This window comes from Staurois parvus, unplaced genomic scaffold, assembly GCF_062004578.1.
Source record: "Staurois parvus isolate SC_StPar_1 unplaced genomic scaffold, SC_StPar_1.0 ptg000065l, whole genome shotgun sequence".
Lineage (NCBI taxonomy): Eukaryota > Metazoa > Chordata > Amphibia > Anura > Ranidae > Staurois > Staurois parvus.
The window spans coordinates 361,075-383,859 of record NW_028317861.1 but is presented as its reverse complement, the minus strand read 5'-3'; the positions used below and the strand labels follow the sequence as shown (position 1 = coordinate 383,859).

Below are 22,785 nucleotides of genomic sequence, written 5' to 3'. Positions count from 1 at the left end.
CAAAAGCCCTCCCTTTCACATCAGAGTCCCCTTCACATTAGATCTCCCTTTCACATCAGAAGGCCCCCATCACATAAGAGTTTCCTTTTCACATCAGAGTCCTCCCTTTCACATCAGAAGCCCCCACCTTCACATTAGGGCCCCCCTTTCACATCAGATCTTCCTTTCAAATCAGTGCCCTCAATCACAAAATGGTCCCCTCTTTCACATCGGAAGCTCCCCATTACATCAGAGCCACCCCTTCCATCAGAGTCCCCCCTTTCACATCAAATCTTCCTTTCAAATCGGAAGCCCCCATCACATAAGAGTCTCCCTTTCACATCAGAAGCCCCCCCTTAACATCAGAGCCCCCACCTTCACATCAGAGCACCCACCTTCACATCAGAGCCCTTCTTTTACATCAGATCTCCCTTTCGAATCAGAAGCAGCCCATCACAAAAGAGACCCCTCTTTCACATTAGAGATCCCCCTTTCACATCAGAAGTTCCCCCCCCCCCCATCATATAAGAGTCTCCCTTTTTGTATCAGATTCCCCCTATCACATCAGAGGCCCCCTTTAAATCAAAGGCCCCCACCTTCAGACCATACTTTGGAGGGCCCTGGTCTGATAGAAGACAGGGGGCTATTAGATTACCTCCCGCAAGTAACAGGTTTCTTTGTACTGTAGAAAGAAATACAAAACTGGCTGTAAATATTAAGGATGAAAGCAATGATTTTGGCAAAAATTACCATTTTATTATAACATAAATATAAAAAGACATTTTGTTTAAACAACAGAGTATAAAAACACCTAACAGCTTCAGTGGCACTTTACAAATTGTTTCATAATATGTTTTAAATCTATCAATAAACTCCGTTGTAAAAGAAAAACACCTAAAACCATTTAAAAATTGTGTTCCTCATAGTTCTGTGTTCTGAAAATCCGTGGAGGAAGAGCAGTTGGAGTGGTCCGGGGTGGACATACCCACATGGAAGAAAAATATATTTTAAATATACTTTAAAAATATTCTTCCCAAATATATTGACATATATTTGAAATACTACAATTTTGGCCATATTCAATATATTTAAAAAAAAAAAAAAAAAAAAAAAAAATATATATATATATATATATATATATATATATACACGCACACACTGTATGTTGAAATTCCTTTTTGTATATATTACAAAATATATGAAAAATATTTTTAAAAATACATTTTCAAATATACTGTATGTCTTTAAAAATACATTTAATCTACATTTTTTGAATGCATCTACAAATATATGTAAAAATATATGTTAAAATGACTTTTTTATATGTTAAGAAAAATCTGAAGAATATATTTTAAAAAATATATTTTGAAAAATATTTTTCATATATTTTGTAATATATAAAAATGCATTTCAACTTACAGTATATATATATATATATATATACATACACACATACTGTATATATTTATATATACTGTGTGTGTATATATATATATATATATATATGTATACTGTGTATATATATATATATATATATATATATATATATAAATTAATTTTGAAATATATTGAATATTGCCAAAATTGTAGTATTTCAAATATATGTCAATATATTTGGGAAAAATATTTTAAAAATATATTTATAATATATTTTCTCCCATGTGGGTAGGGGTATGCCAGTGGTGGGGTTGTTGTGTCGATGGTCCATCTGTAGCACTCTAGTCAGTTATGTATGTAAGTTCTGTCAATTCCCCCCTTAGCCCCATTTCAAGTAGTTGAAGGATTAATGGTTCCACGATCATCCTTTGGTCCTCTGACATTCTCCTTAGTTTATGTGCAAGAAGTAAACCAAAACTGTCACATTCATCTTCCTTCTTTTGCAGGATTGCTCCAGCTTGAATTAGGAAGGCAGTGAAGGGGTCCAGTTGGGATTTTCTTTTTCTGCCTCTGCATGGAGTTGGTCTTCTAGCAATGGGCACATCATTGTAGTCCGCTTCCTGTAACCAAAAAGTATAAAAAATAATGTGTGTGATGCTACCCCCAGCAGGAGAAGCTGAGTTTTGGGTCCTCCACAGCCATGCAACACGCATTTTCCACTCTTGCATCCAAAGTCAGTAAACAGTCCAAGAGCTTGTTTTTTGTTGTTTTATTAGGGTTGTAAGGGTATGTGGGATGCCCAATGGAACTGAAGCAACTTGGAGGACAAATTCTTAGGTGCAAAAATTCAGCAAAAAGCACAAAAATAGATCCTTGAGTCTCTACTCCTCCAGGAGCGACTCTCGTCTTTTGAAGGAACCTACACACAGTCTTTACTAGGAACGTTTGGCCCCCTTAAATGAACCTCTTCAGACCCCAGATGAAAATCTCCTAATCCGCCTAGCTGTCATATCCCAAGGCAAGGGATTCTGAGTGACACAAAGAATGCTGTCCCAGGGAGATCTAGTTGGGTATTACTCCTGACCGCCCTCTCCCTTGTAGGCCCAGGGGGTGTAGATGTACTCACTGTCCTGTTCCTGTAGCTGTAAAGGTGAAGCTGCTTTCAGGCCTTACACTGGGCTTGCTTCTTCCCCTGTTGACTGTCCCTTCCTATGGACTGTAGAATAATGGAGGTCCTTCTTTCCAGCTCCCAGCCTGTAGGTAGACCCCCTCCTCTGGGGCCCGCTCCCAGGCTCCACACCAGCAGCACTTCCTCTCCATTTTCCACTCCAGCTTCCACCCAACTCCCCTGCTGACCAGGCTCTGTCATATTTAAGGGCTGACCTAGCCACCATGCCAGGCCTCCTGCCTGGTGATTGGTCATACTCCCCTAAGTATGTAGATCAGCCCCTCCTCAATCTCCTGCTTCTGGCTTCTAGAAACTTTTCCAAGTCTCTAGAGCAGGGGGACATATCAGAGAACTGACCTGTAGAGCCCTTCAATATTAACCTGAACTAACCTTTCTGACACCCAGGCTTTCAGTAAGCCTAACTATACAAAAAGCCACTGGAGGGCATTACATGTGCAAACATTTATGTTAGAACTTTTGTACGTCAACCTCAGTAGAATTGAGGGCAGAAGAACTGATGTAGGTACAGTGTTGTACAATGGAGTAATTGTCAGTCAAACTATCACAGCACTGAAAACTGAAAAATAGCCTGGTAATGAAGGGGTATTACAAGCTAGTACTCAAGCAGAAAAGGTAAAAACAGGGCTTTTTTTTTAGCAGGAACATGGGGGGACGCAGTTTCGGCACCTCCAGCACTGAATGTATGTAAAGGCATGGGGTGCTGAGAGATCTATGGTTGCTAGAGAGAATTTATTTTTGTGGGGTCTATTGTTGCTGGTGGGGGATCTACTGTTGCTGGGGGTTGGTCTTATGTTGCCAGGGGGCAATCATTGCTGAGAGGGATATACTTTTGCTCACTTCTGGATGGTCTGTTAATACTGGCTGTTGGGAGTCTATTACTGCTGGGGTGGATCCATTGTCACTGGGGAGGTCTATTGTCATTGGGGAGTCCATTGTTGCTGAGGATGTCTATTGTTGCTGGGGAGGTCTATTGTTGCTGGCTGCTGTGGGATCTGTTTTTTCTGGAGGGAAATTATGTTGGGGGTCTATTGTTGCTAGGGGGGTGTCTATTATTGCTGTGGGGGTCTATTGTTGCTGGGGGGGTCTAAGGTTGCTAGCTACAGGGGATCTACTTTACTGCTTTTCTTGTTATCATTAACAAAAACTATACAAATTACTTGGCACCACGAAATGATACTTGGTTCTGTATTCTCTAAAAGGGGCGATACTGGGAGTTGGGTAGGGCATGGAACCAAGGAACAGAGCATGGAGGTGGGTAGGGGGAAACAAACGTTGACTTGGTGGGGGGAGGGAGTCCCTGCACCTATTCTCTGAGAAAAAAAACTCTTGGTATAACTGAATGCAAAACATTTTATCTAGTTTTGGATTAAGTGGAGAGAGATTAGAACACCCCTCAGGTTGTTATTGCTGTCTGTGGCCCCAATAGAGAGATTCACCCCTTATTTCTCCCGGTGACCAATATCACTAAAAGTGAAAGAAAATTCTAAATTTTGAGTTGTCACTGGAACAGGAATAGAGGCGAGATCAATGGGGACACTAGTTTTGGTGACAGCCATGGATTCCTTCACTTTGGTGGGATTTTCTCTCATGTCTTTTTGTGGCTATGGGATAGGAAGTGAAGGGAAATCTCCCCAATGGGACGCAGTTGGAAAAAAAAAAAAGAAACCGAAATGTGGTATAATGCTCCCTATCCAAATTGAAAAAAAAAATATTTTGCTTTTAATTCTACTTTACATAACAGCTTCCCATTTGTGATTTCTAAAATAAAATGATTGGCTTACCTGAGCATCTCCCATGTCATCTGAAGGCTCTTCATCATGTGTGGTAGACAATGAGATTGATGAAAATGGCTCTAAAGTTGACACAGACCTCCTGACCTCATCTTGATCCAAGGGGAAACTTTCACAATTCCATGGTACATGGACTGTGGCAGCTTCAGACTTCCATGATCTGTTAGTTCTGTTTAAATCCTTTTTAATAGGAGTCGAGTGTTGTACCATCTCGGCCATTGACCAAAGTAGAACTTTTTTCGAATCAGTTGACCTCTTTCTCTGCCTGAAGAAATTAGGAACTGGCAGTAAGAAACATGACTTTTATACATGAAACCACAAAGAGATGCAGATGGGATCAACCTGACACATAGGGGTGGTAATTAGTTTAGTATACATATGTAGATAGGGATCATTGTCTCCATGAGATAGAGGAGCCTTTCTGTCTCACTTCACACCTTAGTAGGAGGTGGGATGGCGCCAGTCTTTGAAAAGTCTGCCTGATGAGATGATGAGTCAGGGATGTTGGGTCTCTGAAAACCATGGTGGCATCTAATACTTCTGTCTCTGTTTAGGTCATATTCCAGTCCTGATGTTTTTATGAATTTTCTCCCATGCTAACCTCTCCTTTTAATGGGGCAGGTGTGATAATCAGTGCCAGGATCAGGTCTTTTAGAACCCAGGGCAAGCATGCCAAGCTGCACCCCACCCCAAAGATGTATGAGCATTATCTGTCAGCAAAAATTGCTCCCCCTCCATAAAAAATCAAACACTAATCTGCATGCTTACCCCTAAGCATAAACGTCAGTGTGAACCTAGCCTTTAGGCAGCAAGGATGACCGGGGAGGAGAGGTGAGGGTTAAAGAAATACACGGATCCATCATAGTCGAATAGGAATGCTTCTTATCTATGCTGATGCGACAACATAGAAGTCTATGGGGCTAAATAACTAAATATTAAATATGTTATACTTACCTGCTCTTTGGTATTGCACAGAGCGCCTCCCAACCTCTTCTGCCAGTGCTTTTGGCTCTTGCTCTACTGTGTGTGCCCCCATAGCAAGATGGGAATATAAATTGATTTCCCTTGTCATGCAATTCTGTAAACCTGGGTTTGACAACTTCTACAGTTGCATTGAATTCACATCAATAGCCGCATGAAAATGGAAATCGCATGAAAATCGCATTAGAATCGTGGGAAGTGATATGAAGGAAACCCAACGCAAAATGCAGGAAAACACATAATGCATTGCGTTAAACTTAACGCAACGTGGGAAAAACATGGCAAACAATGCGTTTGCATTTTTGATGTACTTTTCATACAGAGCCATGTGAAAGTAGCCTAACCTTGGTAGTTAATGGAAAATTGCCACGTTGCATTGGTGGTCGGTGTAGGTGGGAGATCAACCCACCATTGCTCACTGCTCAAGGAAACCTCAAGTTTAGAAGGAACTTCAGCTGAGAAAGGCTGCTCTTGTTTTCATTATTCTTTTATGCATTCCTATATTTGATGCGTTTATATATTGTTATATAGATTCCTATATAGAACCTTTAGAAATTTCCACCTTGTATTTCCTCGAAGTGGAGCGGAAGGTGTTAAACTGTAAGAAAACAAGTGTGAGACCTTCTCTGCTGAGCAGATGACAGCCTGGTCCTCCTCCTCCTCACCGCTCCTCCTGCGAGTGGAAGTGACTCAAGTGTTGGCCTGATCCGCACAGTGCCATCAAAACAAGTCTTGTGCGCCGTCACTCTCGGCTCAATGGCTGCTGTGAAGTTACATTACAACGGTCGCCATTGTGCCTTTTATCGATTGGCCGGACTCCAGGAGATGGACGGCAGAGATAGCCGGGCCTCCTCTGTCCCTTCGGTTTCCCAGCACCGGATGGCACAGCTGCTCTCACTGTCCCCCTCCTTTTCAATTCTGACTTCAAATAGCGTGACACCTTTTAAGACGCCGCCAACGTTTGGAAATAATTCCACGGAATCTGTGCTCATGAATTTGGCAAATGTGTGGCTAATTTCCATACAGTGTCGCTAACAGGGAAGCACACCAGTTAAGTATGTTGGTGAAAATCAGCAATGCCGGCGTACATACATGTGGGTTTAAATCCCCACCACCGTACTGCTGCATGGATGTGGCTTAAGGCCCACTGCTGTGCTGCCACATATACAGTTGGTGTCTTAAATCCCTCCATCGGGCAACCACATATATGTGGCTTAAATCCCACCACCGTGCTGCCGCATAAATGTGACCTAATTCCCACCACTGTGCTGCCAAATATACAGTATGTGACCTAATTCCCACCACTGTGCTGCCAAATATACAGTATGTGTCTTAAATCCCACCATCGAGCAACCACATATATGTGGCCTCAATCCCACCACCGTGTTGCCACATATATGTGGCCTCAATCCCACCACCATGCTGTCACATACGTGACGCTTAAATTCCACCATGGTGCTACTGTGTATAGTGGCTTAAATCCCACCCACCGTCATGCTACCGCGTGTATATGTGGCCTAAATTCCACCACCTTGCTGCAGCATATATGTGGCCCTATAGCCCACCACCATGCTATCTCATATATGTGGTTTAAATCCCATCACTGTGCTGCCGCATATATGTGGCCCTAAATCCCACCACCATACTACCGCATATATGTGGCCCTAAATCCCACCACAATATCACCACCAGGGGCGGACTGACAACTCATGGGGCCCCCCGGGCAATAGGGGATCATGGGGCCCCTGTGTCCTTGCCCGAACTCAAAGCACATCCAAAAAAAGACTATAAAAGGTACTGGGGGAATTTAATGGGGCCCCCTAATGACCCTGGGCCCTCGGGAAGTGCCCGAGTGCTCAAATGGTCAGTCCACCCCTGATCACCACATATATGTGGCCCTAAATCCCACCACATGCTACCGCATATATGTGACCTCAATCTCACCAAGGTGCAGCCGCATATATGTGACCTCAATCCCACCACCGTGCTGCCACATATATATGAGCTAAATCCCACCATAGTGCTACTGTATATATGTGGCATAAAATACACCCACCGTCATGCTACTACATATATATGTTGCTTAAATCTCACCACCGTGCTGCCACATATATGTGTCTTAAATCTCACCACCGTGCTGCTAGATATATGTGTCTTAAATCCCACCACCGTGCTGCCACATATATGTGTCTTAAATCCCACCACCGTGCTGCCACATATATGTGTCTTAAATCCCACCACCGTGCTGCCACATATATGTGTCTTAAATCCCACCACCGTGCTGCCACATATATGTGTCTTAAATCCCACCACCGTGCTGCCACATATATGTGTCTTAAATCCCACCACCGTGCTGCCACATATATGTGTCTTAAATCCCACCACCGTGCTGCCACATATATGTGTCTTAAATCCCACCACCGTGCTGCCACATATATGTGTCTTAAATCCCACCACCGTGCTGCCACATATATGTGTCTTAAATCTCACCACCGTGCTGCCACATATATGTGGCCTAAATCCCACCACCGTGCTGCCACATATATGTGGCCTAAATCTCACCACCGTGCTGCCACATATATGTGTCTTAAATCTCACCACCGTGCTGCCACATATATGTGGCCTAAATCTCACCACCGTGCTGCCACATATATGTGGCCTAAATCTCACCACCGTGCTGCCACATATATGTGTCTTAAATCTCACCACCGTGCTGCCACATATATGTGGCCTAAATCTCACCACCGTGCTGCCACATATATGTGGCCTAAATCCCACCACCTTGCTACCACATATATCTGGCTTCAATCCTAATACCAAATTTCCTCTTCTGCCTATCCCTTGGCCTGGTCCTGGCTATGAATGTTTGAGGAGCATTAATGGTGGAAGCGGCGAGGTCCCCCAAGTATCAGTCATATCCATTGCTGGCGCTTTGGTGTTGAAAGATGGAGTTGTAAATTGGTATTGTACATATAACCACACCTTACTAAGGCTGTCCATACACTGACTGTACCATCTGATTGTACAATCTATTAGATTTACCCCAACTGTGTAAAAGGAGGACACACCTGAACAATGCATTCGACTTGTATTCAATCAGGCAGGCCATTGCAGTACATACAGTACTTGATGGTGGATCTAAAGGAGATTGTACAATCAGATCGTATAGTATATGGCCACCTTAAAAACAGATTTCTGTTTTCTACATCACCGGGAAGTTTGAAGTATCCCCTCCCCCCCCCCACACACCGAGGCAAGACATATGCCTGAATGACTCCTATCTAGACTTTCCACTCCAGGAACTGTCTTCTGCTCAGGATGTTTGAGTCGATTAATTCATGTTTAATAGATTTTTACTTTCCTCCCACAGACATCACAGAGCTGTCAGTGTGTTGTGATCACACATGAGCAATCTGCAAACACCAAACATTCTTTTGCTTTGTTACAGAGGAATATCGCTGCGAAGAGAGTGCGCACAGGTGGGGGTGGGGAGGTTTTTTTTTGGGGGGGGTAACCTTGCACCCCCATGTAAAATCTTGTTCAATTCCCCTTTACCTGTTTTTATTGTTTAATACTGAATAGACATACTTACCAGCCCGGCGAATCTTGCGTTGCCCATTTTATATTCCGCCCGGTCCGGTGCCGCCACCTTTCCATTTTACATCAGTAGCTGGATAATTCTTCCCGGTTCCTACAGCCTCCCCCTAAGGATGCAGCTCCGGATCTTATATATGCCAGATGGAGATCGGGGGCCATAATATTCATTTTACATGGAACAAGATTTCCATTCTAAGCGGAAATGTAGCCTCCTGATAGAGGTGATGTGGGTATCCCAGGAGGTGGAACTTACTGTTGAATATATCATGTTATGACATTATGTACCGTGCAGCAGGAGGAGAGAAACATGACTGCACAGCTAGTACAGGAGATCTCACTTCTTCCTTTCCTTTCTTTTCCCCTTTCCTTTCCTTTCCTTTCCCTTCCCTTCCCTTTCTTTTCTCCTCTCCTCTTTCCTTTTTCCTTTCACTTTCACTTTCCTTTTCTTTCTTTCCCCCTCTCATCTCAAATCCTCTCCTTTCTTCTCCTCTCCTTTCCTCTCCTTTCCTTTCCTTTCTTCTTTCCTTTCTTCTTTCCTTTCCTTTTTCCTGTCCACTTATTTTCTCTTCCCCTCTCATCTCCTCTCCTTTCCCCTTTCCTTTTTTCTTTCCTTTTCTATACCGTGCGGAAATGCAACCTCCTAGAGGTGATGTGGGTATCCCAGGAGGTTAAAACTTACTGCTGAATATATCATATTATGACATTATGTACCGTGCAGCAAGAGGAGAGAAACATTCCCTTTCCCCTTTCCTTTCCTTTTCCTTTCCTTTCCTTTTCTTTCTTTCCCTTCTCCTTTCCTTCCCATTTCTTTTTCCTTTCCTTTCTTTCCCTTCTCCTTTCTTTCCCATTTCCTTTTCCTTTGCTTTCTTCTCCTTACCCTTTCCTTCCTTTTCCTTTCCTTTTTTCCCTTCCCTTTCTTTTCCTTTCCTTCACATTTCCCTTTACTTTTTCTTTCTTTCCCTTCCTTTTCCTTTCCTTTCCTTCCCTTCCTTTTCTTTTTGTTTCCTTTCCATTCCTTTCCTTTTCTTTCCTTTCCTTTCCCTTTTCCTTTCCTTTCCTTTTCCTTTTCCTTTTCCTTTCCCTTTCCTTTTCCTTTTCCTTTCCTTTCCTTTCCTTTTCCTTTTCCTTTCCTTTTCCTTTCCTTTTCCTTTCCTTTTCCTTTTCTTTTCCTTTTCCTTTCCCTTTCCTTTTCCTTTCCTTCCCTGACCTTTATCATGGTTATAAACTCAGATCACAAAGCTAACAGACAAGGACAGGATTTTAAAAAAGTGACAGTTATTTTAATCTGAGTCCAATGAGGTTTGAAAATGACAGTCACATGTCAAAGTAAAGATTCTTCTTGTCTAAAGCTATGTGAACTGAGCCTGCGTCTCTCCCTTGTCCCGTGTTCTTATTTTTTTCTTATGTGTTTTATTCCAGTGAAGAAATTTGTACTTCCAGGGGAAGATGGAATGGTGGTGGAAATCATTACCTTTACTCTTCATACTAATAGAAGGTAAAAAACATTCTGCAACTGAACACAACACAAATCCCATTCAGAAAGAGATTGTATGCTTGTTGGTGTTGTTTTTTTTTTTAAATCTGACCTCCAGCCTTCCCCTTCAGTCTTGCAGAGTTGTACCGGCTCCTCCCCTTCAGTCTTGCAGAGTTGTACCGACTCCTCTCCTGGGCTGAAATGGCTTCCTCTGATTTCACTGCACACTGTGAGCTTCTCACAATGTGCATTAGAAACTGCAGCATCAGATAGAGCTCCGCCTCAATTCCTGGATGGAGGATGTCCAGCATCATCTAGCTCAGGGGTCTCCAAACCTTTGAAACAAACGGCCAGTTTATTGTCCTTGAGACTTTAGAGGGGTCAGACTGTGACCAACGGGTGTGGAATTTATTTCTGGTATCAGTAGGAGTAAACTTAACAATTTATTTTTAGGGGAGGAATGGTGCCCCATCATTGGTATCATTGGCAGGAATAGTGCCCCGGTATTGGTGTCACTGGGAGGAATGGTGCCTCATTGTTGGTGTCAGTTGGCAGGAATGGTGCCCCGTTATTGGTATTAGTGGGAGGAATAGTGCCCCATCATTGGTATCATTAGCAGGAATAGTGCCCTGTTATTGGTGTCAGTGGGAGGAATAGTGCCTCATTGTTGGTATCATTGGCAGGAATAGTGCCCCGTTATTGGTGCCAGTGGGAGGAATGGTGCCTCATTGTTGGTGTCAGTTGGCAGAAATAGTGCCTCATCATTGGTATCATTGGCAGGAATAGTGCCCTATCGTTGGTATCATTGGCAGTAATAGTGCCCCGTTATTGGTGTCAGTGGGAGGAATGGTGTTTCATTGCTGGTATCATTGGTAGGAATAGTGCCCCATCGTTGGTGTCAGTGGGAGGAATAGTGCCCCATCATTGGTGTCAGTGGGAGGAATAGAGCCCCATCATTGGTGTCAGTGGGAGGAATAGTGCCCCATCATTGGTATCAGTGGGAGGAATAGTGCCCCATCATTGGTGTCAGTGGGAGAAATAGTGCCCCATCATTGGTGTCAGTGGGAGGAATAGTGCCCCATCATTGGTGTCAGTGGGGGGAATAGTGTCCCATCATTGGTATCAGTGGAATGAATAGAGCCCCATCATTGGTATCAGTGGGAGGAATGGTGCCCCATCATTGGTGTCAGTTGGCAGAATAGTGCCTTGTATGATTGGGAGGAATAGCACCCCAGGGGCTGGGTAAAAGCAAGCAAAGGGCCACAGTTTGGAGACCACTAATCTAGCTCTTTCCTCTCCAGCCTGACTGTCCCTGGCCCGCCCCTTTCATTCATTGGATTTCAGTTCTTTCAATCATGGAGGCTCAGCATCATGTGAGCATTGCCTAGAACTGACAGTTACAGCTATGACTTACAGAGGCATGATGGAACTTGTAGTCCTGCGGCTCTCAGGTTGCCTACCCCTAGCCTAGCGCGATATGCATGCAAATCCAGCTTGCAGGGATGCCCACTCCTCCAGACTGATATCTACCAATCAAGGCATTTTGATAGTTGCATAACCCCTTTCAAGAGCCAGGCTTTGTCAGGACTGAGGGTTCTGGACAGGAGTACTGAGACAGGGCACTGTGATGTTTTCTGAAGGTATATACAGCACCCCACCTCCCCCTCCCACCAGCCATGATCTGTTTGCATTGCATAGAGAAGCACAAAGACCCAGTGAATACATCGCTCGGGCTAAAATGTACTGAAAATGAAAAAGGTTTCATTTAAAAACATTGCTGAAGGGGTGAGAGAGGAAACAGGGAACCAAAATATAAACCGCTTGTAAATGCGACTCTTTAACCTGTACGGTGACCTCTCTTCTAGGTGCGTTGAGTAGACATTGGGCGGCTTGGATGCCAACGTCCATTTCTGCTTTTAAAGACACTTGCGTAGCCATCCCATGTAGCTTCAACTATCCAGAAGACATCCGACCATCGATAATCCACGGTATCTGGTACTTCAACAGTCCGTACCCTAAAAACTTCCCTCCCGTGGTCTTCAAAACCAAGACCAACACGGCACACGAGATCTACATGGGACGGACCAAAATGATCGGGGATCTCCAGGAGTCCAACTGCTCCGTACAGATTGACCGGGTCAGCAGTGAGCTGCAGGGAAAGTACTACTTCCGAGCGGACCTGGGGGGGTATAACCAGTACACCTACTCCGAGCATGCCAACCTCTACATCCTAGGTAAGTGGCTCTGCTTCCTGTGGTTTACTCTTTCATTGCCAGAGGATGTTGAAGCATGGAGGTCACAACCAAATTTAGCATCATCAGTATACATTGGTTGCAGTAAAGCATGCTTGTTATACTCACTGTGGAACCTAAGGGGTTAATCCTCTGCATTGTGTAAAAAGGCTGTTTGATCCTGTCTTCTCTGATCCTTCCCTTCTTCCACAGTCCCTAATCCATCTGCTGACAGAACAGAGCCTTGGAGGCACGCTGCACATGCTCAGTTTGGTCTGTATTGCTAGAGAGTTTTTTTTACTTGGGAGAGTGCATGTGATCAGCACAGGGCCAATCAGCACTGTCCAGACAGAGGGTCAGGGGTCATACAGCCTCATAGGACAATCAGGGGAGAATGAAAACTCCTCCTACAAGCTTTAACCAGAGCTCTGCTGGACACTGATAGAAGTCACAAGACTGCTATATACTGCTGATGAGAAAAGGTATTTAGCAGTTTATATTTACTAAAATAATTGCTTTTCCATGTTCTGTGTACTGTGGGAGACCAGATATAGTGAATGCAGGGTCCGGGGAGAGCAGATATAGTGAATGCAGGGTCCGGGGAGAGCAGATATAGTGAATGCAGGGTCCGGGGAGAGCAGATATAGTGAATGCAGGGTCCAGGGAGAGAGTATATAGTGAATGCAGGGTCCAGGGAGAGAGTATATAGTGAATGCAGGGTCCGGGGAGACCAAATATAGTGAATGCAGGGTCCAGGGAGAGAGTATATAGTGAATGCAAGGTCCAGGGAGACCAGATATAGTGAATGCAGGATCCAGGGAGACCAGATATAGTGAATGCAGGGTCCGGGGAGACCAGATATAGTGAATGCGGGGTCCGGGGAGAGCAGATATAGTGAATGCAGGGTCCAGGGAGACCTGATATAGTGAATGCAGGGTCCAAAGAGACCAGATATAGTGAATACAGAGTCCGGGGAGAGCAGATATAGTGAATGCAGGGTCCGGGGAGAGCGGATATAGTGAATGCAGGGTCCGGGGAGAGCGGATATAGTGAATGCAGGGTCCGGGGAGAGCGGATATAGTGAATGCAGGGTCCGGGGATAGCGGATATAGTGAATGCAGGGTCCACTGAATGCGACAGAAGGTTGAATTTTTGCCTTGGCATGTGTACAGCCCTAGGCAGCTGCATGTCTTTGTTTAGGAGGGTGGTCAGTTCGAGGTAAAACTGTGACTCAGCCGCCTGCTTTTACTGCCCCTGTCTGCATGCCTAAAAGAGTCCTAACAATTACAGGTCTTATCTCTTCCCCAGCCTGTGACTTGACAGTGAAAGGAAAAGCAGCAAGCTGATGAGCTAATCTCTGCCACTCTGTTCTCTCATCCTATCAGCATGTCCCATGTTAGCCTATGAGCACTGCAGCACAGCTTATTGGCTCTTTGTGATGCTGCTTCTTCAGTATGAGCTCTGCTGTGCAGGGACTGTAAGAGTCTGAAGTCAAATCTAGGTACTTAACATGCTAGCATTTAAAAAAAAACCAAACAAACAAAAAAAAAAAACATGTAATGATAAAGTAACGCATAATACATTAATTTGTGTCTTTTACTGTAATTCTTTCTATATCTCAGCTTTATGTAAGACGTTTATTTGTTACATTGTTTTTATTAAGTAGGCTGCCCCTTATTTTTTTATGAGCTGACAAATGGATAAATATGCAAATATGCATTTTTGGTTATTATACACATAATATATTATATTATAATATTTTTTTTAATAAAATGTCTTGCCTTTTTATTTCATTATTATTATTTTTTTTTTCACACTGCGGGGCCTATTAACAAAATATTTGTTGCACAAATGTCAGACGCATTCTTGCAAGCTGAACGAAATGTCACCGTAATTCTTGTAAGAGATCGATACCGGGATCGTCAGCGCCATCTCATGGCCAAAATACAGAATAGTTTTCTCATTTAGGTTTTTCAGAAAGCTATACTGCATTTTGGCCATTAGGTGGTGCTGAAGATACAGTCCTCACCATGTACCCCTGTGTACAGCTTTATAATCCTACCTCAGTTTACGAACGCCTCGGTTAATGTAACTTTCAGTTTACGAATGAAAATCCATTGAAAATAACGCCTTGGTTTACAAATTTTTTTTGCAATACGAACTTATTGATTTGTTTTTAATGCGTTTATGAATTGTTTTTTAATCATGTCCCTGTACAGTATTTATGCCTTTAAAGTGCACTTTATAAAGAGTTTTGAACAGATAAGATTTTTTTTACTTTTTTCTGACCTCTGGAACGGATTAATTCGTTTTCAGTGCCTTTATGAATTCATTTTTAATCATGTCCCTGTACAGTATTTATGCCTTTAAAGTGCACTTTATAAAGAGTTTTAAACATAAGACCTTTTTTGACTTTTTTTCTGATTTTCTGACCTCTGAAATGGATTAATTGGTTTTCAATGCATTAAATTTTTTTTAATCATGTCCCTGTACAGAATGTATGCTTTTAAAGTGCACTTTATTAAGAGTTTTGAATAGATAAGACCTTTTTTTTTTACTTTTTTCTGATTTTCTGACCTCTGGCTTAATTGGTTTTCAATGCATTTACAATTTTTTTTAATCATGTCCCTGTACAGAATTTATGCCTTTAAAGTGAACTTTATAAAGAGTTTTGAACAGATAAGACTTTTTTTTTTACTTTTTTCTGACCTCCAGAACGGATTAATTGGTTTTTAATGCATTTACAAATTAATTTTTAATCATGTCCCTGTACAGTATTTATGCCTTTAAAGTGCACTTTATACAGAGTTTTGAACAGATAAAATATTTATTTATTTATTTTTTTTTTTACTTTTTTCTGACCTCCGGAACGGATTAATTGGTTTTCAGTGCATTTACAATTTTTTTTATCATGTCCCTGTACAGTATTTATGCCTTTAAAGTGAACTTTATAATTTTGAACAGATAAGACTTTTTTTTTTTTACTTTTTTCTGACCTCCAGAATGGATTAATTGGTTTTCATTGCATTTACAAATTAATTTTTAAACATGTCCCTGTACAGTATTTATGCCTTTAAAGTGCACTTTATAAAGAGTTTTGAACAGATAAGATGTTTTTTGACTTTTTTTCTGATTTTCTGACCTCCGAAATGGTTTAATTGGTTTTCAATGCATTAAAAAATTTTTTTTAATCATGTCCCTGTGCAGTATTTATGCCTTTAAAGTGCACTTTATTAAGAGTTTTGAACAGATAAGACCTTTTTTGACTTGTTTTTGGATTTTCTGACCTCTGGATTAATTGATTTTCAATGCATTTACAAATTAATTTTTAATCATGTCCCTGTACAGTATTTATACCTTTAAAGTGCACTTTATAAAGAGTTTTGAACAGATAAAATATTTTTTTTTAAATTTTTTTTTTACCCCCATAATGGATTAATTGGTTTTCAATGCATTCCTATCGGTAACCGCGTTTCGGTTTACGAATTTTTCACAATACGAACAGTCCCGCAGAACGAATTAAATTCGTAAACCGAGGTACGCCTGTAGGCACAATGCCATCTGCAGGCTTGAGAGGCTGGCTTGTAAAAGGAATGTCTTCAGCTTGCATTTGGCATGATTGGCTATCGGTAGGTAACCAGGAACCACATTGATTGGTTCCCAGTCAGGGGCGGACTGACAACTCATGGGGCCCCCGGGCAATAGGGGATCATGTGGCCCCTGTGTCCTCACCCAAACTCAAAAAAGCCTATGAAAAAGATACCAGGGGCATCTCATGGGGCCCCATACTGACCCCGGGCCCTCAGGCAGTGCCCGAGTTTCCAAATGGTCAGTCCGCCCCTGTTCCCAGTTAGTCTGAGATCTGCTGCTGTCAGTGGAAGGAGGTCTCAGAACTGGGAGTGTGCACAGGCGTGCGCTTCTAGTTCACTACTGCAGAATAAAGTGATGTTCTCTCTGCTGGAGGATCTATGGATTGCAGTTGTCTATTGGTTAAAGAGCACCTGTATGGTAGTTATGAACTCAATGGGTCACCCAAGCGATGTATGATTGATGTTCCTCATCCTTTTCACACCTTGCTGTACATTCTGCTTCCAGACGAGCCCTTTGTGGTCCAGCCGCAGGATATCATCTCGGGCTCCGAGACGGAGATCACATGCTTGGTGGACGATAACTGCCCCGACATGAAGCCCACGGTGACTTGGATGGACATCGAGGGGCTGGAGCATCACATGGTGTTCGCCCGCCTGGAGGAGAACAATCTGTCTTGGAAGCAGATTTCCACCCTGAAATTCCTGCCCACCCACAAGAACAACGGGCAGCGGCTCAGCTGTAGAGTCACCTATCCGGGCACAGAACTGGAGTATAAGGGGACCGTGACCATGGATGTAAAATGTGAGTCACAAAGGTTTTCTGCGGTCCTTGATTTGTCATGCTGCAAAAAGAACTGAAAAGAGGCACTTTGGGCATGCTAATAAATAACGTGACATTGACTGGGAGGCTATGTTAGCATGCCTTAAGTGAGCTTTAAGGGGTCTATTTATGAAAACATATGCTTTGTGAATGCCACCACGATCCCTGTAATATGTCTAACGGGTGGCACAGTGGCTTAGTGGTTAGCACGTCTGCCTTGCAGTAAATGGGTCATGGGTTCGATTCCCTACCATGGTGCCTCCTGCATGGAGTTTTCATGTTCTCCCTGTGCCTGTGTGGGTTTCCTCCGGGTACTCCTGTTTCCCTCCACACTCCAAAGACATGCTGGTAGGTTAATTGGCTCCTGTCTAAATTGTCCTAGTTTCATCCCTGGCCATGTGGGATCTCTTGCATGGTGGGGGTTGGGGAAAGACCTGGCAAACCTACCCTGTAAAATAATTGCTAAGAGAATTCATGGAAAAAATTGCTTACAAGTGACAGTTTTTTTTCTCTTGGGAGAGTGCATGTGAACAGCACAGGGTCAGTCAGCATTGGCCAGACAGTGGGGTTCTGCATCCTCCTAGAGAAAAATGAGAACTCCACCTGCAAGCTTTACCCAGTGTTCGTCTGGACTTTGATAAAAGTCACAAGACTGCTATATACTGCTGATAAGAAAAGGTATTTAGCAGTTTATATGTACTAAAATAATTGCATTTCAATGTACTATGGGGGGAGACCAGATATAGTGAATGCAGGGTCCGGGGAGAGCGGATATAGTGAATGCAGGGTCCGGGGAGAGCGGATATAGTGAATGCAGGGTTCGGGGAGAGCGGATATAGTGAATGCGGGGTCCGGGGAGACCGGATATAGTGAATGCAGGGTCTGGGGAGAGCGGATATAGTGAATGCAGGGTCCGGGGAGAGCGGATATAGTCAATGCAGGGTCCGGGGAGACTAGATATAGTGAATGCAGGGCCCGGGGAGAGCGAATATAGTGAATGCAGGGTCCGGGGAGAGCAGATATAATGAATGCAGGGTCCGGGGAGAGCGGATATAGTGAATGCAGGGTCCGGGGAGAGCGGATATAGTGAATGCAGGGTTCGGGGAGAGCGGATATAGTGAATGCGGGGTCCGGGGAGACCGGATATAGTGAATGCAGGGTCTGGGGAGAGCGGATATAGTGAATGCAGGGTCCGGGGAGAGCGGATATAGTCAATGCAGGGTCCGGGGAGACTAGATATAGTGAATGCAGGGCCCGGGGAGAGCGGATATAGTGAATGCAGGGTCCACTGAATGCGACAGAGGGTTGAATTTTTGTCTTGGCATGTGTACAGCCCTGAGCAGCTGCATGTCTTTGTTTAGGAGGGTGGTCAGTTGGAGGTAAAACTGTGACTCATCCGCCTGCTTTTACTGCCCCTGTCTGCATGCCTAAAAGAGTTCTAACAATTACAGGTCTTATCTCTTCCCGAGGTCCAGGGAGAGCAGATATAGTGAATGCAGGGTCCGTGGAGAGCGGATATAGTGAATGCAGGGTCCGGGGAGACCAGATATAGAGAATGTAGGGTCCGGGGAGACCAGATATAGTGAATGCGGGGTCCGGGGAGACCAGATATAGTGAATGCAGGGTCCGGGAAGACCAGATATAGTGAATGCAGGGTCCGGGAAGTCCAGATATAGTGAATGCATGGTCCAGGGAGAGCGGATATAGTGAATGGTTTAGCAGCACTTTAGGTGTCCTTTAAGATTGCTTAAAGAAGAAGAAGCAATGATCACAGACTGCAACAAAACCATATTTTTGAATACAGTTGAAAAGAGTTAGAACTCGTGCCAGATTTTTATTGCTGCTTTTCTTCCTGTACCAGTGACCCCCATTCCCTTTATTTTCTATGGTGTCAACGTGACAGGAAGCAAAGGCTTCAACAAAAAAATATCTTTTAGTCAGGAAAGGTTAGAACCTCTGTCAGGTTTTTATAGCTGTTTGTATCTTCATATCGTTGTGACCCCCCCCAAGACATTTGTTGTGTGACAGTCAGTAATATTCCTAAGCTGAACAAAATGTCCCAATATTCTTTCTGATAGATTAATTCCTTTATTGACACCACCATCTAGTGGCCAAAATGTGGTACAGTTTTTTTTAAAAAAAATACTTCAATGAGATAATATACTGCATTTTGGCCACTAGATGCCACTGACGATACAGGAATGAATCGATCAGAAAGAATACAGAAAACGTTTGTTCGTTCAACTTCTGACATTTGTGCAACAGATATTTAATAACAGACCCCCATAGTGTCTTTGAGAGAGGAAGTGAGGAAAAACCTCCACAGTGGGATCACAGATGGCAAATAAAACATAAAATAAATAGTAACCCATCCCCGCGCTATCCAAGATTTATTTAGAGCTGATCTTTCAGCATGTTTCTGGTTTCCTCAATATAACATGAGATATGATCATTTCCATCTGTTACAGACGCCCCGCGCATCGTGGATATAAACTCTTCCACGGAAACCACAGAAGGCACGCAAATGATGTTTGTCTGCATCGTTGATAGTAACCCCATGTCACGTGTCATGTGGCTGAAGGACGACGTGATCTTAAAAGAAGACTTCACAGGAAATCTCACCCTAGAGCTGGAGTATGTAACCTACAACCACGATGGCGTGTACCTGTGCACTGCAGAGAACGACTATGGGAGGATCAACAAGTCCATGGGGCTGGCCGTCATGTGTGAGTATACAACGAAGATCTGTGTGTCTGAAATTGTATAACTCCTACGCTATGCAGGGGGATTGCAGAAAGAAAAGGATTTCGATTTCTGGAATGGGTTGATCTGGTCTTAAGACTTTGGTATCTGCACTTAGGCAGCAATGGCATCTGATCTTAGGTAGTTGTGGTATCTTCTGTTAGGCAGTTGTGGTATCTACTCCTAGGTGCTTGTGGTATCCACTCTTAAGTGGTTGTAATCTCTGTTCTTAGGTAGTTGTGGTATCTACTATTAGGAAGTTGTGATATCTGATCTTAGGTAGTTGTGGCATCTGTTCTTTGTTAGCTGTGGTATCTACACTTAGGTAGTTGTGGTATCTGCTCTTAAGATGTTGTGATATTTGGTCTTAGATAGTCATGGTATCTACACTTAGGTACTTGTGGTGTCCACTCTTAGGCGGTTGTAATATCTACTCTTAGGTAGTTGTAATATCTACTCTTAGGTAGTTGTAATATCTACTATTAGGAAGTTGTGATATCTGATCTTAGGTAGTTGTGGCATCTGTTCTTTGTTAGCTGTGGTATCTACACTTAGGTAGTTGTGGTATCTACTCTTAAGATAGTTGTGATATCTGCTCTTAGATAGTTGTGATATCTGCTCTTAGATAGTTGTGATATCTGCTCTTAGATAGTTGTGGTATCTGCTCTTAAGATATTTGTGGTATCTACTCTTAAGATAGTTGTGGTATCTGCTCTTAGATAGTTGTGGTATCTACTCTTAAGATATTTGTGGTATCTACTCTTAAGATAGTTGTGGTATCTACTCTTAAGATAGTTGTGATATCTGCTCTTAGATAGTTGTGGTATCTACTCTTAAGATATTTGTGGTATCTACTCTTAAGATAGTTGCGATATCTGCTCTTAGATAGTTGTGGTATCTGCTCTTAGATAGTTGTGGTATCTATTTTTAGGTAGTTGTGATATCTGCTCTTAGATAGTTGTGGTATCTGCTCTTAGATAGTTGTGGTATCTGCTCTTAGATAGTTGTGGTATCTGCTCTTAGATAGTTGTGGTATCTATTTTTAGGTAGTTGTGATATCTGCTCTTAGATAGTTGTGGTATCTGCTCTTAGATAGTTGTGGTATCTGCTCTTAGATAGTTGTGGTATCTACTCTTAGATAGTTGTGGTATCTGCTCTTAGATAGTTGTGGTATCTACTCTTAGATAGTTGTGGTATCTACTCTTAGATAGTTGTGGTATCTGCTCTTAGGTAGTTGTGATATCTACTCTTAGGTAGTTGTGGTATCTACTCTTAGGTAGTTGTGATATCTGCTCTTAGATAGTTGTGGTATCTACTCTTAAGATAGTTGTGATATCTGCTCTTAGATAGTTGTGGTATCTGCTCTTAGATAGTTGTGGTATCTGCTCTTAGATAGTTGTGGTATCTATTTTTAGGTAGTTGTGATATCTGCTCTTAGATAGTTGTGGTATCTGCTCTTAGATAGTTGTGGTATCTGCTCTTAGATAGTTGTGGTATCTATTTTTAGGTAGTTGTGATATCTGCTCTTAGATAGTTGTGGTATCTGCTCTTAGATAGTTGTGGTATCTACTCTTAGATAGTTGTGGTATCTGCTCTTAGATAGTTGTGGTATCTACTCTTAGATAGTTGTGGTATCTACTCTTAGATAGTTGTGGTATCTGCTCTTAGGTAGTTGTGATATCTACTCTTAGGTAGTTGTGGTATCTACTCTTAGGTAGTTGTGATATCTACTCTTAGATAGTTGTGGTATCTACTCTTAGATAGTTGTGGTATCTACTCTTAGATAGTTGTGATATCTGCTCTTAGATAGTTGTGGTATCTACTCTTAGATAGTTGTGGTATCTACTCTTAGGTAGTTGTGATATCTGATCTTAGATAGTTGTGGTATCTGCTCTTAGATAGTTGTGATATCTACTCTTAGATAGTTGTGGTATCTGCTCTTAGATAGTTGTGATATCTACTCTTAGATAGTTGTGGTATCTACTCTTAGATAGCTGTGATATCTACTCTTAGATAGTTGTGATATCTACTCTTAGGTAGTTGTGATATCTGCTCTTAGGTAGTTGTGATATCTACTCTTAGGTAGTTGTGATATCTGCTCTTAGGTAGTTGTGATATCTACTCTTAGGTAGTTGTGATATCTGCTCTTAGATAGTTGTGATATCTACTCTTAGGTAGTTGTGATATCTGCTCTTAGATAGTTGTGATATCTACTCTTAGGTAGTTGTGATATCTACTCTTAGATAGTTGTGGTATCTGCTCTTAGATAGTTGTGGTATCTGCTCTTAGATAGTTGTGGTATCTGCTCTTAGGTAGTTGTGATATCTACTCTTAGGTAGTTGTGATATCTGCTCTTAGATAGTTGTGATATCTGCTCTTAGATAGTTGTGGTATCTGCTCTTAGATAGTTGTGGTATCTGCTCTTAGATAGTTGTGGTATCTGCTCTTAGGTAGTTGTGATATCTACTCTTAGGTAGTTGTGATATCTGCTCTTAGATAGTTGTGATATCTACTCTTAGATAGTTGTGGTATCTACTCTTAGATAGTTGTGGTATCTGCTCTTAGATAGTTGTGATATCTACTCTTAGGTAGTTGTGATATCTGCTCTTAGATAGTTGTGATATCTACTCTTAGGTAGTTGTGATATCTACTCTTAGGTAGTTGTGATATCTGCTCTTAGATAGTTGTGATATCTACTCTTAGGTAGTTGTGATATCTACTGTTAGATAGTTGTGTTATCTACTCTTATGTAGTTGTGGTATCTGCTGTTAGGTAGTTGTGTTATCTACTCTTATGTAGTTGTGGTATCTGCTGTTAGGCAGAATGTTTACTCTTAACAGTTCAAATATGAGTAAGGACCATTTTAAAAAGTGTTCCATGTTGGCAACCAGAGACAAGTCACCTTCTCACAAGTTTCATTGGTTGTTATTGGTTAAAAACAGGAACGTCCATAATTTGGAATCTCATCCAACAGTCCCATTGAACTCCCATTGAATGGTCCATAAAGTATGCATT

At 42.4% G+C, this 22,785-nt stretch overlaps 1 protein-coding gene across 5 annotated transcripts in view; it reads left to right on the top strand.

Annotated features, from left to right (window-relative positions):
* Positions 1-22,785, top strand: part of MAG (myelin associated glycoprotein) — a 105,565-nt gene that overhangs the window by 56,173 nt on the left and 26,607 nt on the right. For all 5 annotated transcript variants that reach the window (XM_089668865.1, XM_089668867.1, XM_089668866.1 and 2 more), the window contains 4 exons: positions 10,333-10,408; positions 12,253-12,621; positions 16,714-17,010; positions 19,497-19,754. In XM_089668865.1, coding sequence (XP_089524991.1) covers positions 10,360-10,408; positions 12,253-12,621; positions 16,714-17,010; positions 19,497-19,754 — 973 coding nt within the window. In that variant the 5' untranslated portion in view covers positions 10,333-10,359. The remainder of the gene's footprint in view (positions 1-10,332; positions 10,409-12,252; positions 12,622-16,713; positions 17,011-19,496; positions 19,755-22,785) is intronic.